Source organism: Athene noctua, chromosome 3 (assembly GCF_965140245.1).
Source record: "Athene noctua chromosome 3, bAthNoc1.hap1.1, whole genome shotgun sequence".
Lineage (NCBI taxonomy): Eukaryota > Metazoa > Chordata > Aves > Strigiformes > Strigidae > Athene > Athene noctua.
Window position 1 is genome coordinate 50,263,591 of NC_134039.1, and position 20,486 is coordinate 50,284,076.

The window sequence follows — 20,486 nt, forward strand, 5'->3', positions numbered from 1 at the left end:
AGGGTCCTGCAGGAGTCCCATCAGGGTAATGCTAAAGGATGGGAATAAGGTCACCTGCAAGGCCTTGTATTTTGGAGCTTTCAAATGGAAAGAGCAGCATTAACGCGGGATTCAGGTCTAAGTTTCATGAGAACCAACGGGGCAGGGTGGAGGACCTCCTTACAGGGACCCGGGCCAGCATGGCCCGCCTGAAAACATCAAGCGGCGTTACGAAGCTGCCCGACCCATCATCAAACACGGCCGCGCTCCCTCCTATCTGCCCCCAGCTTGGGGGCCCCGAGGGCGCAGCACGCCCCGCCCCGGGCAGCCGCGCGGCCGGCCCCGCACGTGATGCCCAGCCGGCACCTCCCCGCCCGCCTCGCTTGTCACGTGACAGAGGCAGGCGCGCGGAGAGGAGGCGGCACCAGCCTCTTCCCTCACGCGGCCGCGGCGCCAGACCCGGAAGTAGCGGCCGTTGTGGAGGCGGCGGCACCGCCAGCACCGCGGGGCGGGATGGGATGGGGGAGTCGATCCCGCTGGGCGCGCCGGTGCCGGTGGAGCAGGCCGTGCTGGAGACCTTCTTCTCCCACCTGGGCATCTTCTCCTACGACAAGGCCAAGGACAACGTGGAGAAGGAGCGGGAAGCCAACAAGAGCGCGGGGGCCAGCTGGCTGGCCCTGCTGGCCGGGCTGGCGCACCTGGCCGCCGCCGAGAAGGCCTACCACAGCATGACCTTCCTGGGCCAGAAGCTAGGTACCGCTGGGCCGCCGCCCCTCGCGCCTCGGGGGTGGGGGATCCCTCCCCGCGTCCCACGGGCCCCCGCCCCTCCCCCGGCCGCCCCTCGCTCACGCCTCAGGTCGCTGCTGGAGGGCGCAGGGCGCCCGTGCCTGCTCACGGCCTGCCCCGGGTTTAGCTCCGCGGGTGTCGGCAGCGCGGTAGGGAAGGGGCGGCTGCCGTAGTCCCCCGAGGTAACCGGTCAGCCGGTAACTGCACGGTGCCCGAGGGCCCTGGCCTCGGCGAGGTGCGTGTCTGGGCGTCTGAAACGCAAGTGCTGGGTCAGCAAGTGTCCCTGAGCCTAGTGAGGGATCGGCTGTGCCATTTGGGCTGCCCCTGAAGAATAAATGAGAGCACAGGTGGCACAGTGGCTGTGCGAATCTGCGCGTCTCTTTATTGGCTGGTAGACTACCTACTTGCCGTTCCTAAGATTTAGCCAGAGGTGTTTCTTTGCTGGGATGCTCTGGCTGAGATTCTGGCAAAGGTGAGCTCAGTGGTGTTACCAAAGGGTTAAAGTTTTTTCCCGTCACGGTTCCAGGGCCTAATATTAGAGCTGCATCTGTGTGAGTACCTAGGGCTGAAGATAGCCTCCTAAAAATTGCTATTCATATAGACTCTGCAGGATCTCAGGAAGTTTTGGCCATAGTCTTGGCTGCTTCTCATTCTCTCAGTATGTGAATAGAAAAATCCCAAACTGGCACAGGACAAGGTATCATTGTGCTGCCCTCTGGGCAAAGCTGCTTGTTTTCTCTTTGAACTGCAGCCTGGCATGGAAAGTGGATCAAGGGATATGAGTCTGATGTGTAATGCAGTAAAGCATCAAGAAAATTCTCCTTCGGTGTTTGGTGACTTGGAACTATTTTATAAGAAGATCTTTGCAGACACAACTATCTGTAAGGCTGACTTTAAAAAGTGAATTTGGTGCTTGCAGAGAGGATAAAACTGACGACAGAAGGGACAAAGTTTGGTTTGTTTCTGTACTTAATGAAGTGCAATAGCTGGTTCTTCATCCTGTCTGTGACCTGGGGCAACTCAGTTTAGGAAGGTAGCTCTTTCACTGTGATAACCAATTCTCTGCCTTTCTGTCTCAGATTGCGAAGGTTGCTGTTGAACATTATATGTGTAAAATGAATGTGAAAAGGACTATTGACCTTTACAAAATTTATAAGCCATTTCAAAGTGGAACCTAAATTTGCAATTTCTTTAAAAGTTCTGCAGATTTAGTCCCTGTGATCCTTGCTCTGCTGCAGCTGTTGAGTGCCATAGCAGCACATAAAGCCATCTGTAAATAGAAATTGTGAGATAAGGTTAGTACGCTTGTACAGTCTTTTGGTAGCATCAGAGTTAAATATCTTTGTCTCTCTACTTCTGTCTTTTTTTAATTTTTAAATTCCTCATAGCATTGAGCAGGTAGAGAGAAGCACAGACTTCTTCCCCCCTGCCCTGTTTTAGTGATGGATTAACCTGCACTGTGGTCTCATTGAGATAAGCTGTGATTGTTTTCCCTTTGAATTCTGGATTCTATTAAGATTGTGTAGGGACTGAAAACATTTGAATTGTACATACAAATGTCCCATGGGTCCCATTTAAAGGTTGCTTTGCAAATTTGGGTACTTCATGATTCAAAAGGTATTGTTAGGGGAATTCTCTTGAAAAGGTCGAGAGTTATTAATATGAGTCTGTTAAAATTTCATGATGACTTGATTCTTCTGACTTCCACAGATAACAGTATTTCCGGGTCACGTATCATTGTAGCAAATTTAACTGAACCCTTGTTTTCTGAAAGGTCATGCCGTAACTGAGGCAGATGTGAGGGAGTTGAAGCTTTGCAGCAGTCATTGGCTGCTGAGATATGAATTGGGACAAGTGTAACTTGCATGGAATTACATAAAGTGCTTCTGAGTATATGCTATGTGTAATGCAGTTATGTGCAAAAGAATACACTGAAATGTGTTTCTTGATTAAAAAAAAATAATACTGTGGTCAAACAATACTTAGGAGCACCTAGGGGAAGACAAGTGTGGCTATATACAATTTTTCAGTATTGCTGTCTATCTTTGCTGTCCCTGGAATTTGGTAATACCTCCATATTTATCTGAACAGGTGGTCAGTCATTCTTCAGCCGAAAGGACTCCATCCGAACCATCTACACATCTCTGCATAATGAGCTGAAGAAGGTGGTGGCGACGGGTCGCAATGCACTAGGAGGAACAGCTCCTCACTTGGAAGAGCTGCTTTCTCACCTGTCTGAACAGCTCTGTTTTTTTGTTCAGGCTCGGATGGAAATTGCTGACTTCTATGAAAAAATGTACACGCTCAGCACCCAAAAGTTCATTAACTCTGAGGAACTGGTAAACATTTTGGAATCCATCTTAAAGAAATACAGCTCAAGGTTAGTGCTTATTTCCTGGAAGTAAGTACTCAGACATATGATCTGTAATAAATTATGTTGAGGTTCAAAGCAAGCTGAAAGACTTTGCTGTCCTTTGACTGCTGAGCAGCACAGCCCTTTGCATGAACTCATGCATGAAGTGAATGTTGGTCAGCAGCACCAGATGCATGAAGTCTCAAAATATGACTCTGAAGAAGTAAAATAAAAAAGGGAGAATGTTTCCACTCATCATGTTCTAGGAGACATTTTCCCTATTCCTTAATACTCTGCATGTTTATATTCAGCGGAGAGAAAGAGTAATTTTCCTTATAAAGGATGTAAGAGTTCTTGTGCTTTTTCATTGGGAGTGGAGGGGCAATAAGACAAATTCCATATAGACTTCAGTAAAATGGATATGTAAATAAAACAGCTATTTGTGTGACAATTTTACTTTTAAGCTAGAATATATGTCTACTTAATTCTAAAAGCTACTCCATTGCTATTTGGTCTACCTAGGAGGGTTTTGTGGTGCTCTGTTATCACTTATCTTGAGAGGTATTGGAGCCAGTAGAAGGAGCACCTCTGAGTCTTTGGTTCCTGCCATTATGGTTCCTTGAAGTTAGGCCTAATAGAATCCCAAGAGTCCCAGGAGGTTTCTAAATGACCCTGGAGTGGTAATTTCACATGTAACATGTACGAGCCTTGAAAGTGGTGGCAGTTTAAAAAAGAGAGAGTTTTTTAATGCTTGTTAACAGGCTCAAATTCTAGCGCTTTATTTTAAAGCAAAACAAGGCAGCCATTGCGGGAAATTAGCTTTCAAATGTACCTGAATTTTTAAAAATCTCTGTTAGTGAAATAGTGTCTAAGACGACATTTGGGGAGAATATTCTGAGGTCTTACTTTTTCAGTTACAATTTTTTAAAGTGTACACCTAGGAAAAATCAAAATAATTCAGTGCTGCTTTCTGACATTTCAAATCAAAGCACTGCAGCTGACTCCCTTATTTTTGTAGGAATAACAGGCAAATTGCTATGTAATTTTGCTATTTGAAAATCAAAACTAGTCTGTATGGTCTTACTAGTGATTTTTTTGCAATTCTTGGATTGTGAACCCTTACAGTATCGGGGCTGTTAGTCCAATAAGAAAAATGAGACATATTTTTTCCTTGGTGTGATAAACATTAAAGAGTAAAGGGCATTACGTTTTTTGAAATGTTGATTTTTGTTGTACACTAACCATTGCCCTCTGTTCTGAGCATGTGCTGAGTGAACAGCACTGTTAAAAATCTGAAAACCAAAACTGATTCTTTGACAAAGTGACTGGAGGCTGTTACATATGAAATGTTTTACTACACTATTTAAATAAATTTCAGTTACACATCTGTACTTCTAAGGCATTGTTTTAACTTCTTTAAAAAAAAAAAAGCAGTGTTTCCCTGGGAAAAATACTGATGATCTTGCTTTGGGTTAATGAGCAATCTCTAAGATGGTGATATTCTAAGATGCTGTTAGAGGTAATTCAGTAGCTGCTGTGTGGTCCTCCCCAGTCATGTACAGAATATTCCTGTAGAAAGTGGGGATAATGATATCTTCCTTTAGTCCTTCCTTTAGTTTCTTTGTATTTCAGATTAGTTTCTGGGGGTTCTTATGTTGATGTGTGCTGGCTGGAAGGCATTTCTGTTTTACAGTCTGTTGACCCTCTCAGGTAAAAGGTCGAATAAACTCGTCCTTGACCTGTTTCTTCCCTCTGTCAATACATTCCTCACTTGTAGTTGAGGGTGTGTGCTATTATTTCAGCCAACTGTGAAATTGGGTATCCGTTCTGTAGATAGGTTCTGGTCTTGGTTTCTTTCCTTTACATCTAAAAATAGCTGTAGAGCAATAACTGCTTGCTGGTAAAGGTATGACTGTCAACAATCAGCTCATATTGTCTGTATCTGAAAAAATCATTAACTCTTGAAGAGGGTAAAGATATTTTGTTATTACTTATTGCTGACTGGTACACAGCCAACACTAGACATTTTCCTCTTCTTTTTCCGTAGAATACAGCTGGAGAAGTAACTTTTTCTGAATTTTTTAACTCTTGGTTTGGGTGGGTTCTTAACTGAAATAATTATAATAAGCATCAGAAGCAGGATCCTTTAAAAGCTTAGTATAAAAGGAATAAGTAACTAGTAAGCCTATTTTGATGTAGTTATTTTTGTGTTAAATGGTTTTCATCTAGTCAGCATTTTGTAAATACATACGTGCATGCATGTGTGGTCTATCAAAGGAAATAAAAAGTTGTAGAAAAATGAAGCTATTTCATAGTCTGAAAAAGAAAACTCTAGCATCCCTCTGCTTTTGAGAATGATTAGGGGGGAAGAATAAATTTTCCAATGTGTTTTTAAGTTTTTAACACTCTGGATTATTGAAATATTGTAAAAAACTGTTTTACGTGATACTGAACTCAGATGCTTCTGTGTTATGAAACTTAATTGCTGCAGATATACTAGGTACACAGGCTGTGACTTTACTCTGCAACCATATCAAGCTGCTCAGCTGTGACTGAGGTGTGTATTTTTGGATTAAAACAGTTTAGCAAATCCTGCTGTGCAGTGAAACATGAAAATAGCTATGAGCCATGAAGCAAAGTACATAATAATGTTAATCCAGGAGAACTGGCAGTGCTGCATTAGTATGAATTTTTAAATTGTTTTTAAGATTGAAGAATAACCTTCTTGGTCTGACTGCAAATATGTTGAAAATACTGTGCTAAGTGTGCACTTGATGGGACTATCTAGAACAAATAATGTTGTATAATGCTTTTTTTCCCCCCTGTTCTAATACATGGCAACAAACCTGGCTTTTTTCTGAATACAAAAACTGGTGGAAATATACAATGTTGACTGTTAGTAGAATATTATTTTTAATTGACTCTTGTTCAAAGAAATGTAAATATGCTCTGGACTTCTTGGGCCACCAGAGTAGCCAGTAATCACTGTATCTTTGCTATGGCAAGTAGATATGATGATTGCTGACATGCACTGTGTACAGAAGGGGGCTGGTCATCCAACCTAGCCTGTTTGCAGAACATGGTGCATCAACTCATGATATTCATAGTTTCATTTTCTTCATATAAATTTGGACTTGCATCTTAATAACAAATCCTTTCAAGACATGTATTGTGGCTGTCAAAAAAAGGGATACTTAACAATAGTGATTAAATTGTCAGACAGTTTTCAGAAGCCTAAGTATTCATATTTTGACAAGAGATTAATGGAAAGTCAAGGAAAAAATAAGGAAGGGAGAAGGGATGAAAAACCTAGAAACCTCATTTTTCTCTTCTTGTCCACAACAAAATTAAGTGTTTAGAGTTTGAACCAAGTATTTCCAAAATGAATGATATGTATTGTGTCCTGGAAGCTGAGGGGAATAATGGAGTTACTTTCAATTCAAAGATGTGCTGTTAAAGGTTGGAAGACTTCAGTATAAACTTTGTTTTAAAGCAGTAACAAGACCCAGGATATTCTGAAGTGAGGAGATAAATTTGTCTTTACTTAAATAAAAACCTCATCGAGTCTTCTCTTTGAACTATTGGTTGTTTGTTGGAGACCTCTTTAAGAGTCCTAAATGCCTGTTAGGGAACATCTTTACTGAAAAGGTCCCTTCTGTCTTTATTGAAGACTCATTCTTTCTAAATTTAAGTATTTGGCTTTTGTAGCTGGAACAGTTTTGCACAGTTTGGATTATGTACGTATTTAACAGTGATGTTATAAATTTATGAGTAACTTGAGTATCAAGGAAGGGAGGTAGGCTGGATCTAGCTTTTTCTTCCTGACATTTAGGAAAAATGAAGTGAGGAGAGAAAGCTGTAGAGTTGGTTTATAAAATTCCATTTGATTGAGATTTGTACTAATAGGAGGATCACTCTCATGAATAAGATGTGTAGTGGCACTTCTACCTGGTAGATAAGGTGTTGGTTTAGGGTTTTTTAAACATCTGTTAAATTGAGAGCTGGTTTTGACCTGAGTTTTTGGTGAGAGAAATTGGTTGTTACAGTGTCTTCATTGTGATATGATGAAATCCTGCCAAATGTTTTTCCCCTTCATTGCTTTTAGTAGACCAAGGTTTGAAGAGACCAGGTTCATTGGTAAATACAATTAATCATGCTTCTAATGACTAATTTTTTGATCACAATTTTATTGTGATTTTTTTTTTTAAAAAAAGAAAAGCTCAGCTTTGGCTTCCTCATGGCTTCCCTATACAAACAGCAAATTTATAGCATAATTCCTTTGATTTAACTTAATGACTTATTGCTATTCCAGAACTATCAAGACACTTTACCACCAGAAGGGATTTTAAATTTGAAGAAAATCACCTGAATTTAAAGAGAAATGGTGTTACAGTAGTTCTTGGATCAAGATAAACAGTGATTGTTCTTGAACTGATCAAATATAACTCCCTTGCTTTGATAGAGAAATGTCTGACAGGTGTCTTTGTCAAATGCAAAGTACTGTATGTTCATTAAAATACTTGCTCTAATGCTGTTAAAAGAACTGGTTTTAAATCAACAAGATTCTTTTTTTAATCTGTTTACACTTTGCTTTGATATTTGGTTTTCTGTCTGTGAAATGACAAATACTATCTGATTATTTCACTGTAGTGTACAGCAGTTCTCATGTCTTGACTGATGTTATGTTTTCTAGATTTCATCATCCAATCCTCAGTCCTCTTGAAAGCAGTTTCCAGCTGGAAGTAGATGTGCTTGCACATCTCTTAAAGGCTCAGGCTCAGATCTCAGAGTGGAAGTTCCTTCCATCCCTGGTCAACTTGCACAGTGCTCACACAAAACTACAGACATGGGGCCAAATTTTTGAGAAACAGCGAGAGACCAAGAAGCATCTGTTTGGAGGGCAGTCTCAGAAGGCTGTACAACCTCCACACCTCTTCCTCTGGCTGATGAAGCTCAAAAACATTCTTCTTGCTAAATTTAGCTTTTACTTTCATGAGGCCCTTAGTCGACAAACAACAGCATCTGAAATGAAAACTTTGACTGCTAAAACAAATCCTGATTACTTTGGGAAAATTTCCAGCTTCATCCGGAAGTATGATGCTATCAACGTTTCCTTAATTTTTGACAATCGTGGATCAGAGAGTTTTCAGGGACATGGTTATCATCATCCCCATTCTTACAGGGAAGCCCCCAAGGGAGTGGATCAGTACCCTGCAGTGGTGTCTCTGCCCAGCGACAGGCCTGTTATGCACTGGCCCAATGTAATCATGATTATGACTGACAGAACCTCTGACCTCAACAGTTTGGAGAAGGTTGTTCACTTCTACGATGACAAAGTCCAAAGCACGTACTTTCTGACTCGCCCTGAACCTCACTTTACCATTGTAGTTATTTTTGAGTCCAAGAAGTCAGAAAGGGACTATCATTTTATTTCTTTTCTTAATGAAATCTCACATTCCCTTAAGAACTCCAAAGCTTTTGCGAGCTTGAAGCCTGGATCCAAAGGGTAAAATAGAAACTACTTTGAAGCTCTCAAGGCAGTATGCCAGCCTTGGGGGAGCTGTGGCTTTCAAGGATTACATAAATTAATGATTCTCAGAGTCTAATTAAAAAGGAACCATTATTTTTATTGTTTTAAGTTTCTTTTTTTAACCTAACAGACACTTGACATTTTTGGGCAGTACTCAGTGGGACAACTTAATTGTGGGGTGCTAAATGGCCACAGTAGGATTTTTTTTGTGGTTTTCAGTATGATTTATTTTTCCAGTCCACAACTTTGTTGCCTGTAGCAGAAAGGAATATATGCACTTTATCTTAGTCTGATCATTGACTGTCTTCTACAGAGTTTATTGAAAATGTGGTGAGGATGGAAGATACTATCTTTTCAGAAAACTGCATTGCCTAATAGGAATGATTTCTGGGAACTAAACACCGATACAAGGGAATATTAAAAAAAGCAAACCTGCAAGGATGCATTTTAAATAAAAATACAAGAATCACAAAAGGCACTATTGTTAACTATAACACAGTTTTCAAATGGTTTGATCATTGAGGTCTCTTGATGCTCTCTGTTAAGCACCAGTCTCTATTCTGAACACCCTGTGTCATAAAGCTTTGTCGTTGCTCCAGATCGTGGGCTGGGGCAAGAAAAGCTGCATCACGGGCTGGAAGGCCAGTATTCACTGGAGTGTTGTGACATTGTGTGTCCAGTACCAGTCATGGCTCAGATTAACTGCAGGAGACAAGCTGAGGTTGAGCAGGTATTCTGGAAGCAACAGCTCCATGGAAAAAGCAGCAAAGCTCTTTTCAAATTGTGCTTTTGTCTGGCTAATTTAAAAAAAAAAAAGAAAGAAAAAAAAGACAGTAGGAAATGCCCTTTTTAAATGAGTTATTTTCTAATTTGCTGTTAGGGTCAACCTGAATTTTTTTTTCAGATTTTTGTGTCGTTTTTTCTTTCTGTTCAGTTTTAAATAATTTCACAATTAAGCCAAATCACTTTTGGAATTTGGATTTAAATATATAGCCTATGCAGTTTGTTTACCTCATTCTGAAATGTCTCTGTTACCACTTCTAGGCTGCAGGTTTGGAAAAAGTACGTTTTCTAGTTACCCTGAAAGTGCTTTATTTTGGAAATCAATGTTCCAAATACAATAAAAGGGTCAGTTTGGCTGTACCTGTAGCCTTATATTGCATGATTGTTAGCTATGCAGCTGTGCAAGCACTTTCATGGGAATTCAGAAGGGTTGATAGAAGTCTGCTACATGATGTATGTAAGTGTTGTAAAGTTAGATCCTTAGTTGACACTGTGTAAGGTATAACATCATCAGGTTTGTTTTAAAAGAGAGTTTAAGTCAAAATGTTGATTTCTGTTAAGACTGAAATATAAAAGATACCATTGTAGACATGGCTTTTACTGATTCCCTTTTGGTCCCACAAAAGGTTATAGTAACTTGTCTTGCCTTTTGCTGTAAGTACTGGTTTTCTTACAGTCATATAAGCATGTTCAGTTCTTCACATGTAAGCTCTGACTTTCCTCTTTGTGCCAGAGCCTTCCATGCTTTGCTATAATTATATGTTAGTCTCTTAGGAATATCTATGCTACTGCCTTTCATCTAAAGTCTTAGTATGATTGCAGCATCACTCTCAAAAGTTTGCGTCTGCTTTTTGCCATTGAAAAATAAGAAAAGTTGCAAATACACCAGCAACTGGAGGGCACCTGGTTGTAACAGCGTTACACTTTGCAGCTTGAATTGCCCTTTTGACAGAACAAAGTTGCAAATGATAGTATTGAGAGAAGTGTGTGCTTCCCTCTGTGGGTCAGTGACCTTGTAATAACATTGTACTATTGACTGCCTCATTATGAGTAACAGAAAATTGTTGCCAGAACTGATTCCCAGTCTTCAGCAGTGTAATAAAGTGTTGTTACAAACTCTGTCTGCCTCTACAGTATTTCCATGTCATACTGGTTACATGTGGGAAAGGGGAGAGGAGGCTGGGGGACAAGACTGCCTGTGCTACAGACACCTTCTTGCTCATTTCTGAGTTACAGGGGACATGTTGGAAGAGATGAAAGAGAAATCTGTCACCCTTTGGAGCAGGCCAGCAGCTTTTACCAGTTGCTGAAATGGCTGGAGGCTGTTCCCAGTGTTTTTTATGGGGAGAGGAAAAGGAGGTGACTGTTCAGCAGACCTGGTGGTTTACCTCATGGTCCTTCGTTTTTGGTGCGTGGCATCTCTGGGAATGGGGAAGGGGTGCTAGGTGATGTCTGTGCAGAGGGGGTGAGACTTGCTTTATCCTTACCAGGGCTGGGGTGGTTTGCTGCAGTTTCCTTCAGAGCATCTTGGAGAAGCAGCCAGAAGAGCTATCTGGCTCAGGGGGGAGAATTTCTGAATATTTAGGTTGATGAAGAAACAAAGGGAGCCGTAACCATTACTCTCACAGTGAGAAGGGAGGGAATGGGAGATGCGCAGACAAATTGGGAGGAAGAGAGTGCTAGAGAGAGAAGCTCTTGTGGAGCTGTCTCTGGGTTTCAGAATCCTGACCCTGAGGCTCTCCTTGTAAGATCTTGGCCTTAATACAAGGTGGAGAGCAGAAAATCCAGAATGTGGGAAGTAGCTTGGATGAAAATTACAGGGGTGAAGCTGAAGAGAGGTTACACCAAAACTGATAGAAAATAGTTTTGCAGAATTGAGGTGTGCTAGGACCAAAAGTTGTGTGTGGGGTGTGAGTACGTGGGATGAATGAATGTTTATAGATTTGTTAGCCCCATTAAGACTTATGGCACAGTTTCATATTTGATGCTTTGAGGAGTTTGTTATAAATGACAAATGAGGTAATGGGGAGACTGAGTTATCTATGATGTAAATTTAGATAGGCCATTGATGAAAACTGGCTGCATAATTAAGGGAAGAGGGGGAAAACATCTCTGTGCAGTAAGTAAAGGTGACCTGAAACTCAGTAACTGGAAAAAACCCATACTCATTACTAACTTCAGTACAGGAAAGATTGATCAGTCTCTTTACTATAAGAATTGGAGAACAAATGTACTTTTGCTGAGCTGGGTGATACCCCGTCTGCCAGCTTTTCCTCTCCACCGGTTTAGCTCAGCAAGATTGAATGTACTAATGTACTTTAAAAATCTTGTAGAAATGACTGCTTTAAATGCAAGATGTAAAGATGTTTACAATAACATAATGAAGGCCAATGCTTCCAGACATAATATATAAAGGTTTTTAAAACAGGTACAGAGATTTTATGCTCTTGGTGCCACTCAGATTGCTTAGAGTAGTGATGTGGAAGCTTATCTTGTAGCAAATTTTGTACATCTCATCACTTACTTGAGTCCATGAGGATTTTGGCAGAACATTTAATTTAGTTTCCTTTGTCTGGAATGTGAATTTGACAGCAAATGTATTCTCAAGATCTCTTACGTATTTTATATTTGTAAGTTGTTTTCTTTTACACGTGGTGGTCAGGTTTTTTTCTTTAAAAAAACATCTTTCCTTTTCTCCCCCCTTTGCATGAAGACAATGCAGGGAATGGGAACGGTTAATGTATTTTGTATTGTGCTGCAAAGGATACAATATATGCATAATGCACATAATATTTGTGTTTTAATGATCTAAAAGTAACATAAATTCCTGGTATCTATTTGAAGACTAACACTCATTGTTTATCTAATTCGCTTTAAAAAAAGTCTGCTATAAGTAGAAATAATTTTATGGCACTCTCCCAGTTATTTATTGCTCTGGTCCACTCTTCTTCGTATATGAGCCTTTTGAGATGCTTGTGACGATTCTAGTGGTTGTTCTTTCTTTGATATCCATTATTTGAGGCTTCCTTGTGTGTGTGTCTATGACGCTTGCTGCTGCAGGTCAGCCTGCTGCCTTTTACTGCACTGGGTCCCAATCATCTCACAACCAAACTTTGCTTAAGAAAATCAGCAATGATGTGCTATACTTCATTCCTCAAGTCCTACTTTTTATCCTGATTTCTACAACCCCTCATCTTGAAGTAAGAAGAGTGTCACACAGCATGGTTGGTCCTGGGTTCGTGGTTAGCTCTGTGATTGCTTCCAGAAGTGTTAGCACCAAGCTAACTAGCTTGGCTGAAACTTTGCTGTTTCTGCCCTGTTTTCTCCAGAAGTCCTGTTTTCAGACTTCCAGAGTTGCAAAGCAGCCCTGCTGGGGTGGATGCAGCCAAGGCCAAGCACTGCTTATTTGCTTGGGCTCTGCCTGAGCCTCAAGAGCAGTAAGGCAGTGTCCTGCCCATTGGGGACAATTGTTGTGCTGCTCAGCAGGGATGGCCCTCAGACTGCAGTTGTGCAAAGGCAGGGGCTGTTTATGGGAAAAGCAGGAGAGGCTCTGGAAAGAGTGCTGACAAAGGACGGGAATAGCATAATGCTTTGCAGAGCAGGCACACAAAATAAGTCAAATGCAAGATGGAATTAGACTTTGATTTCCTTTTCCTGTTAGTGAAAAACTGATTTAAAGATAAAGTCTCCTTTGGAGGATAAAGGTAACGGATAAAAGTAATGGATTCTCTTGCCCTGAAATTAAGTACTCAATCATTTTTCTCCAGGAAATGCCTCTTTTCCTTTCTTATGCATGCATGCTTTTAAGATATTGACGGATTTTAGTAATTGCTATGGAGCTTTTCTGGGAGAGTTTGCCTGTTTGAGTTCAGTTCTCTCTTAACTTTCAACCTGATGTTGCAGCTACTGGATTTGTGGTAGAATAACAGAGCTCTCCACCTTGCAGCTGGGACCTGACCATGCCCTAGCTGTACATGGCAGTGGTAAGAACAGTGAAGTGCAGAAGAGGAGATATGTCAGTACAAGATGGGCTGGGGTGCATGACAGCTCTGGGAAAGACAGGGAGGGAGAAAAGAGGCGTGAAAGGATCGCAATGCAGATAGACTGTGAGCAGAAGGTTTTCGTTGGCCCCTCTGCATTGCTGGCCTAATTTTGTGGGAATCTATATAAATTTTGTATCCTGCAAAAGCTGTGCTAGACCCCACCTGTAGTTGCAGCTGCTGGGTTTATGTGACTACTGTAAAATAACTACACTATTTCCAGGAGAACAGTGTTTAGGTACCAACAGTGTTGGTGAAGCAGCTGGTTTTGGACAGATGATTAAGACAGGCTTCACTGTATTCCATTATTGACTGGGATATGCTGCCATGATGTTATGAGCTAACATTTGAAGTTTCAAAACAGTGCAGTGTTGTGCTTTATTTGTGCAGCTCACTGATGATCAGATAAAATATTTAGTGGCACTAAATTTTGGCTCTGGTGTATGCATCATTTACAAAATAACTGAGAAATTTTTTACTGTGTGCAAGTCAAATTCCTCAGATTAGAGCCATAAAGAGCCAGTGTTGCCATGCTGAGTTGTTAGGATCCCAGACTAGGATCTATCACCTTGAACCAAGACCTTTAAGCTTCCTGTGGGGAGGATGATGTGGTCCTTATTTGTATTGGTCAGAGGCAAAGTGAGGAGGGCCAGTGGGAGATGCTAAGGGAAATTAGGGACACCTGCATCAAACTGAATTCCCAGTCTTTGCTTTTGCCTTGAAGTTAGTCCTCTCTGACAACATAGGCAGAGGAAACGTTGTCTCCCACCATATGGCATAGCCTGATGGTCTCTTAAGCATCTTTATTGATGATCTAGATGAGGGGATCGAGTGCACCCTCAGTCAGTTTGCAGAGGACACCCAGCTGGGTGGGAGTGTTGATGTGCTCGAGGGTAGGGAGGCTCTGCAGAGAGACCTGGACAGGCTGGAGCCATGGGCTGAGGCCAACTGTGTGAGTTTCCATAAGGCCAAATGCCGGGGGCTGCCCTTGGGCCACAACAACCCCCAGCAGCGCTACAGGCTTGGGGAGGAGTGGCTGGAGAGCTGCCAGTCAGAGAGGGACCTGGGGGTGTGATTGACAGCCGGCTGAACAGGAGCCAGCAGTGTGCCCAGGTGGCCAAGAAGGCCAATGGCATCCTGGCTTGTGTCAGCAATAGCGTGGCCAGCAGGGACAGGGAAGGGATCTTACCCCTGTCCTTGGCACTGGTGAGGCCGCGCCTCGATTCCTGTGTTCAGTTTTGGGCCCCTCACTACAAAAAGGACATTGAATGACTCGAGCGTGTCCAGAGAAGGGCAACGGAGCTGGTGCAGGGTCTGGAGCACAGGTCGTACGGGGAGCGGCTGAGGGAACTGGGGGTGTTTAGTCTGGAGAAGAGGAGGCTGAGGGGAGACCTCATCGCCCTCTACAGCTCCCTGAAAGGAGGGTGCAGAGAGCTGGGGATGAGTCTCTTTAAGCAAGTAGTAAGCGATAGGACAAGAAGTAATGGCCTCAAGTTGTGCCAGGGAAGGTTGAGACTGAATATTAGGAAGCATTTCTTTCCAGAAGGGGTTGTTAGGTGTTGGAATGGGCTGCCCAGGGCAGTGGTGGAGTCCCCATCCCTGGAGGTGTTCAAGAGTCAGGTTGACATAGCGCTGAGGGATATGGTGTAGAGGGGAACTGTCAGTGTGAGGTTAATGGTTGGACTAGATGATCTTCAAGGTCTTTTCCAACCTAGATGATTCTGTGAAGCATTTGCTTAGTCAAATGTCAGACCCACGGGAGAACTTTGTAGAGTAGGGCTGGTGGTTGGACTCGATGATCCAAAGGGTCTTTTCCAACCTGAATTATTCTGTGATTAGTGGAATCCAAGCTGACATCTCCTTTCCCTCTTCTCTGCATGTTTATGCAGATGTTCAGCAGAGCCTCCAGGTATTTCCCTGCTCTCAGGTGAGAGCTAGGTTTCCTCTCCCTGGGCCTGGGACTTCAGAGTTTTGCTGGAGGGTGCCACAGCCTCAGCTGCATGGCAGGGGTTTACATTAAACACCAGGACATGTATAGGGCCATTCTCTTGGCAATGGAAGATGAGAGACTAAACAAGCCTGAAGAGAAGAAACTCACCTGTTTTCTGTGTGGGTGCAGCTGTCACTGAGCTACTGTCACCGTGTGAACAGTGGACTGTAGTAAAAGGACGATGTCCTTCAGCAGGATCAGTGGTGGCTGCTGCAGCCTGAGGTTACATGTCCTGCCAGTACACTTGCTGGGTCTGGTTCTGTGGGGATTGGGAGTGATGCTTCTCTGAGGACTACCTGGGTCTGCGTGAGACTCTATATCACTTGGAGGTAAAACTCTAGGAACAGACAAGATATAGAGTGAAAACTTGGGTTATGAGATGATGCTTTTCATCTGAGGGCTCTACGTTAGATTTGTAGTGGGAGAGCTGAGGCTGCTTTTGCTCCCAGCAGTACAGACAGTCCATGTCCCTACCCTGAAGAGTTGCCAGCACTTGTCAGAGAGATGGGATGAGGAGTTGGGAGCACTGGCATGTTTAGTCTTCTCTTTTTAATTTAATGCTGCAAATCTGTCTGAACTATTTTTAAAAGTTGGCTGATTAAGTCCCATTCTAGGTGTGGAAGCCTTTTTGTAGAGCTCCTCTGCGGCTGAAGTGCTGGAGCTCTGCTGAAAGCAAGATGTGTAAGCTGGCTAAAAGCTGTCCTTCCCTTATCTTCGTGCATCCCTGTCCAGAGAGAGCAAGACCAAACTATTTTCAACTGTCGCTGTTTTTTGGAAAAAGCTTGTTCCTCATTTGTTGTTACAAAAGTGGAGAATTAGTGTGAAGAATCAAGTCCCCACCCTACCCTCCTAAGCAATTTATCTACACCATTTTGCCTGCGAATTCAATACACTTAGATGTAGTTGATCATCCATTTCCATGCTGAAGTTATACTCTGCACGCAGGCTGGCTTTGCTTGGAGAACTCCAAAATTTAATGTGCTGAGTTTTCCCAAGACAGCAGTTGCTTCAAGCTGGCTGACCTGCTGACTACCTGGCAGTGAGAAAAGTGGGAGACAAATTTCTGAAGTTGCTCTCTATTTGGTATAAAAATAGGTGAGTCTAAATCTTGGACTAGCCTAGTGGGATTTGTAGCACTATCTGATTTTTCTCACTACCCCTGTAAATTGTAACAATACCCCAGATCCACTCATACCTGAACACAAAAACTCTCAATATCTAAATACGCCATGGGTGCCTCAGGCCCATCTCTACTTGGGAATGATTTATTAAAGCGATGGCTTCTAGATCAGAAATGGCTCATTCTAGATGTTTCTAATTGAAATAGTAAGAAAACAGTAAAAAAATCCCACCACCACCTTACTGATGAGTTTGTAGCTTGTCCAAGAAGGAGGTGCAAGTCCGGAGACCGAACAACATTTTGCCATATCTATCTTTAAAGCTGTTCACAGAAATGTCTTCAGGGGGCTGATAATAATATATTAAAAGCATAAGGGTCATGCTTTAAAGTGTAATTTGCTCAGCAAGAACTAGGAACTTATCCATCTGGAAGGTTATTCTGCAACTGTGCATTATAAGGACTGGGGTTTTTTATGCTTTTCATGGTAGTATTTTCTTAGACACTTATTTTTATATGTTTATATTTTTATATGTTGAAATGAGCCAGATACGACTTTTTCCAAAGCTGCAGAGACTCAGCGACTGCAGAGTGTGGGCGTTAAATTCAGCTCGGGTAAGCAAATTGCTGTTTGCAATTTTTATATCATTTCTTAATGCACAAAATCAATATGTTAAACTACGTTTTTGGTTCAGTAAAGCAGAAAAACTGCCGCTAGAGGGTAGTGTTAATATAAAAAGAAAAGAGTGATTTTAGAATCAGTTTCTTTCCAGGATAAAATAGTTTATGCTATTGTACACATTTTATAAACACGGGATGTATTTTACTGCTCTGATCAGATTTGTTTGAGTCTTGTTGGCTTTTCCCCTATTGAATGATTTATGTAGTTCTGTTTCAGCTGTAAACAGCAATAGTAGATACCTGGTTTCATACCTTAATGTATATATGAATACTGAAAGGATATTTTTTCATCTTCTTTGTGAGGGGCTTTTTTATTGAATTGCAAAATAATCTGTAAAAAAACCTTTTATTTTTCTGTTGAAAACTAACTGTTCACTTAAAATTGCATTCCATTTTAAAAGAAATGATGGTTTTTTCTTTCTCCTTCCTCTTTTTTCCTTCTTAAGCAGTGGGAGAACTAAATTATTTTTTATCAAGGCAATGCAGTACAATCAAATGACAAAGTCCATTTAGGGAGTGTCAGGCTAGGGTTTAAGACGAACGCAAAGTAAAAGGGCTTTGATAGTCTGATGCAGGCAGAGCTACTGTGGTATGTAACTGTATATACATATGGCATAAGCATAAGTATATGGTGTATGATGTATGTATATGGTATAACCATATGTTATATTGGGTTTTGTATGTATGTTTTGTATATGTACCATACCAGTCAAAGTAAACCATACCAACCCTGAGCAGTGGAGGCTGAGGTGCAGGGACTGGGTGGCTCAGGCACTGGGGCCAATGTTGCTGTGCTGCTTTGGGCCATCTTGAGCCCCAGGAGATGCTTCTGGGTATGCTTGGGTGTGAGGGCTGCAGGTGGGCACCTGTGCAGCCCCATGGCTGCTCTTCGGTGTCAAGATTGGGGAGTTTTGCCAGTGTTGCAGTCTGCATCAACCTCAAGGAGAAGCTGCAGGAGGCAGAGAAGGGGTGTGAGAAATGGAGGGAAAATGGGGGAGGCACAAGGGCCAAAGCAGTGGCAGGAATCTTGCCCTCTCCCACCCATCTTCCAAGAGGAGAATAAGCTAATTTCATGGCACTTTCAGCATGATTGATACATGCAGGGTGGACCTGCAGCACTTAGCAGGAGCGCAGGCTTGCTGTACCCAGGAACTGGGTGGGGACAGGCCCTTGGGCCAAGGGGCTGCCCCTGGAGCCCTGCCACAAACTGCTCCAAATCTGCTATGTCCTTTTGTGCTGACTGCCAAGCTCATGTGTCACCGATGCTTCACCCTCTGCCCCCAGGCTGGGTTGAAACCCAGTAATAATTGTATTCATTTTTCCTTCTTCTGTATTGGAAGATAGCTGGATGAAAGGCATTATCTAGCCATGAGTTTTGGGCTTTGATATGATCTGAAAAGTGTTAATGCTTGTTTCTCCTGCTGCTGTTTTACATCACTGTACACAATGACAACTCTGCCAGGGAGGCAGCAACCCGGCCTGAGCTGGTGTATTAAAATGACGATCGCATGGGTTTTGGTGGTGCACAGTAAACACATTCTTTTGCAATGACGATGTTGAAATTGTGGCTCTTCAGGGGACAGGATAGTGCCTTTGAACTGATATTGCGACTGCATGCGTGGGATGCAAATGCAGCGTGTAAAGCCACCCCATGGTGCACTGGCTTAATAGAACAGATTTGCAGTGACTCATTCGGAAGATGAAAATTTTCTACTTGCATTTAATCTCACCCTGATAAATCACTCGGGGAAGAAAAAAAAAAGCAACAGTAAAATGCATGAAGTTAGTGCTCTGGTGATGAGATGGACTTGGGTTTGGAGAGCCAGCAGTGGCAGGGAGCTTGTCCAGTGATGTAGGCCTGGGAAATGTGGAAGGAGGTTGGATCACACCACAAATATGGTTTGGGGTGGGGCCAGCTATGGGGCAGAGTTCGTTGCCATGGTGGTGGCTCCTCCTCATTGACATGTTGGCCACTGTCTGTGTGGTTAAAAACTAATGATCTTCACATGGTTACTATGGCAATGATTTAGCATGAGTTGTCATGGCGATGGAGCAGGGTTTTTTTGTCACGTTCCTGCAAGAGGGTGATAGATGCCATTTTGGGGGGCTCCAACCTTACGCCTTTTATCTTTTTCCTTGGTAGAAATGCTCATGCTCACTGCAGTCAGTGAGCATACCTGTCCTTTCAGTACCATCACCTGGTTTTCCATGTCCTGATGCTAAATTTTTCTTTCACATTTAGAAAGTTAAGAACAGCTCTGGTATGCTGTAAGTTGCTAAGCCTAACCTAATTATGTGCACTTATTATACAAGGTGTGTTAATAAAACATACCTCTGCTAGTGAGGCTGTTTCCAGATCCATCCTTACTCTTGTGAATGCTTTCTCTTCTCTGACTTTAAGAGTGATATACATTTTTTTCCCTTACTCATAAGCTATGCATAAGTTCCTACTTGTCAGAGAGGTTTTCATATAGATCATCAACAGGACAAGTACACTATGTAAATTATATTGCTTTCAATAGTTCTTTCCTTAAGACAGCTGGTGTAACTCCTATTGTACCCCTATAGAAACCAAGAGTGTACCTATCAGCTATGTTTTTTCAGTTGTGCTAGAAAGTAAACTCATTAGATTATAGAGCATATTCAACAATTCAGTTTTGTAAGGATAAAAATCTCATATTAAGCTTGACTCAAGATGATGGCTGTTTTTAAAAAGCAAAATATTCTGCTCATAATCTACTTTTTAAAAATCCCTAAACCCTTCATTACATTTAAGTTTCTGTGCTAAACCATACACTTCAAAATGAAGCCTGAAATATAGCGTTAGTGGTGTTTTGCAACAAGGCGTACATGCTGCTTTCATAAACTGTCATTTGCAGGCACCAGGGAGTCTGGGAAATGGAAAATCTGAATTTGGGGTGTACCGTTTAATAGCACTGATGTTTCATAAGTGTCTTCAATATTTTATTTTGTTCTGTGCTTTTTAGAAGCTAGGTCTTGGGTGTGCCAACTGAGGTGTATTTGTTGCCAGGGAGCATAGGGCCAACACTGGCTCAGAAATGTCTTGGGATTTGGACCTGTACAGTGCTGGGTTGGAATCTGGGATATGCTTGAGGCTCCATAGCTTTGGATTTAGGAAAGTAATTGCAGTGATACTTTTTAAGTCCTTTATGCTTTAAGAGCCTCTGATTGCAGTGTGTTCAGCATATGACTAATGTGAGGAGCTC

At 42.2% G+C, this 20,486-nt stretch overlaps 1 protein-coding gene across 4 annotated transcripts; it reads left to right on the forward strand.

Annotated features, from left to right (window-relative positions):
- The first annotated feature begins 444 nt into the window (after positions 1 to 444).
- Positions 445 to 10,538, forward strand: KICS2 (KICSTOR subunit 2). 4 transcript variants are annotated; one of them, XM_074902959.1, is made up of 4 exons: positions 445 to 732; positions 2,857 to 2,930; positions 3,009 to 3,145; positions 7,812 to 10,538. In XM_074902959.1, exons 1-4 carry the CDS (start codon positions 498 to 500, stop codon positions 8,626 to 8,628), a joined length of 1,263 nt encoding a protein of 420 aa, XP_074759060.1. In that variant the 5' UTR covers positions 445 to 497; the 3' UTR covers positions 8,629 to 10,538. The 4 variants fall into 4 exon arrangements, with proteins under 4 accessions (XP_074759060.1, XP_074759061.1, XP_074759059.1 ...); XM_074902960.1 differs by having other exon boundaries at positions 3,027 to 3,145; XM_074902958.1 differs by having other exon boundaries at positions 2,857 to 3,145.
- Positions 10,539 to 20,486: the final 9,948 nt, after the last annotated feature.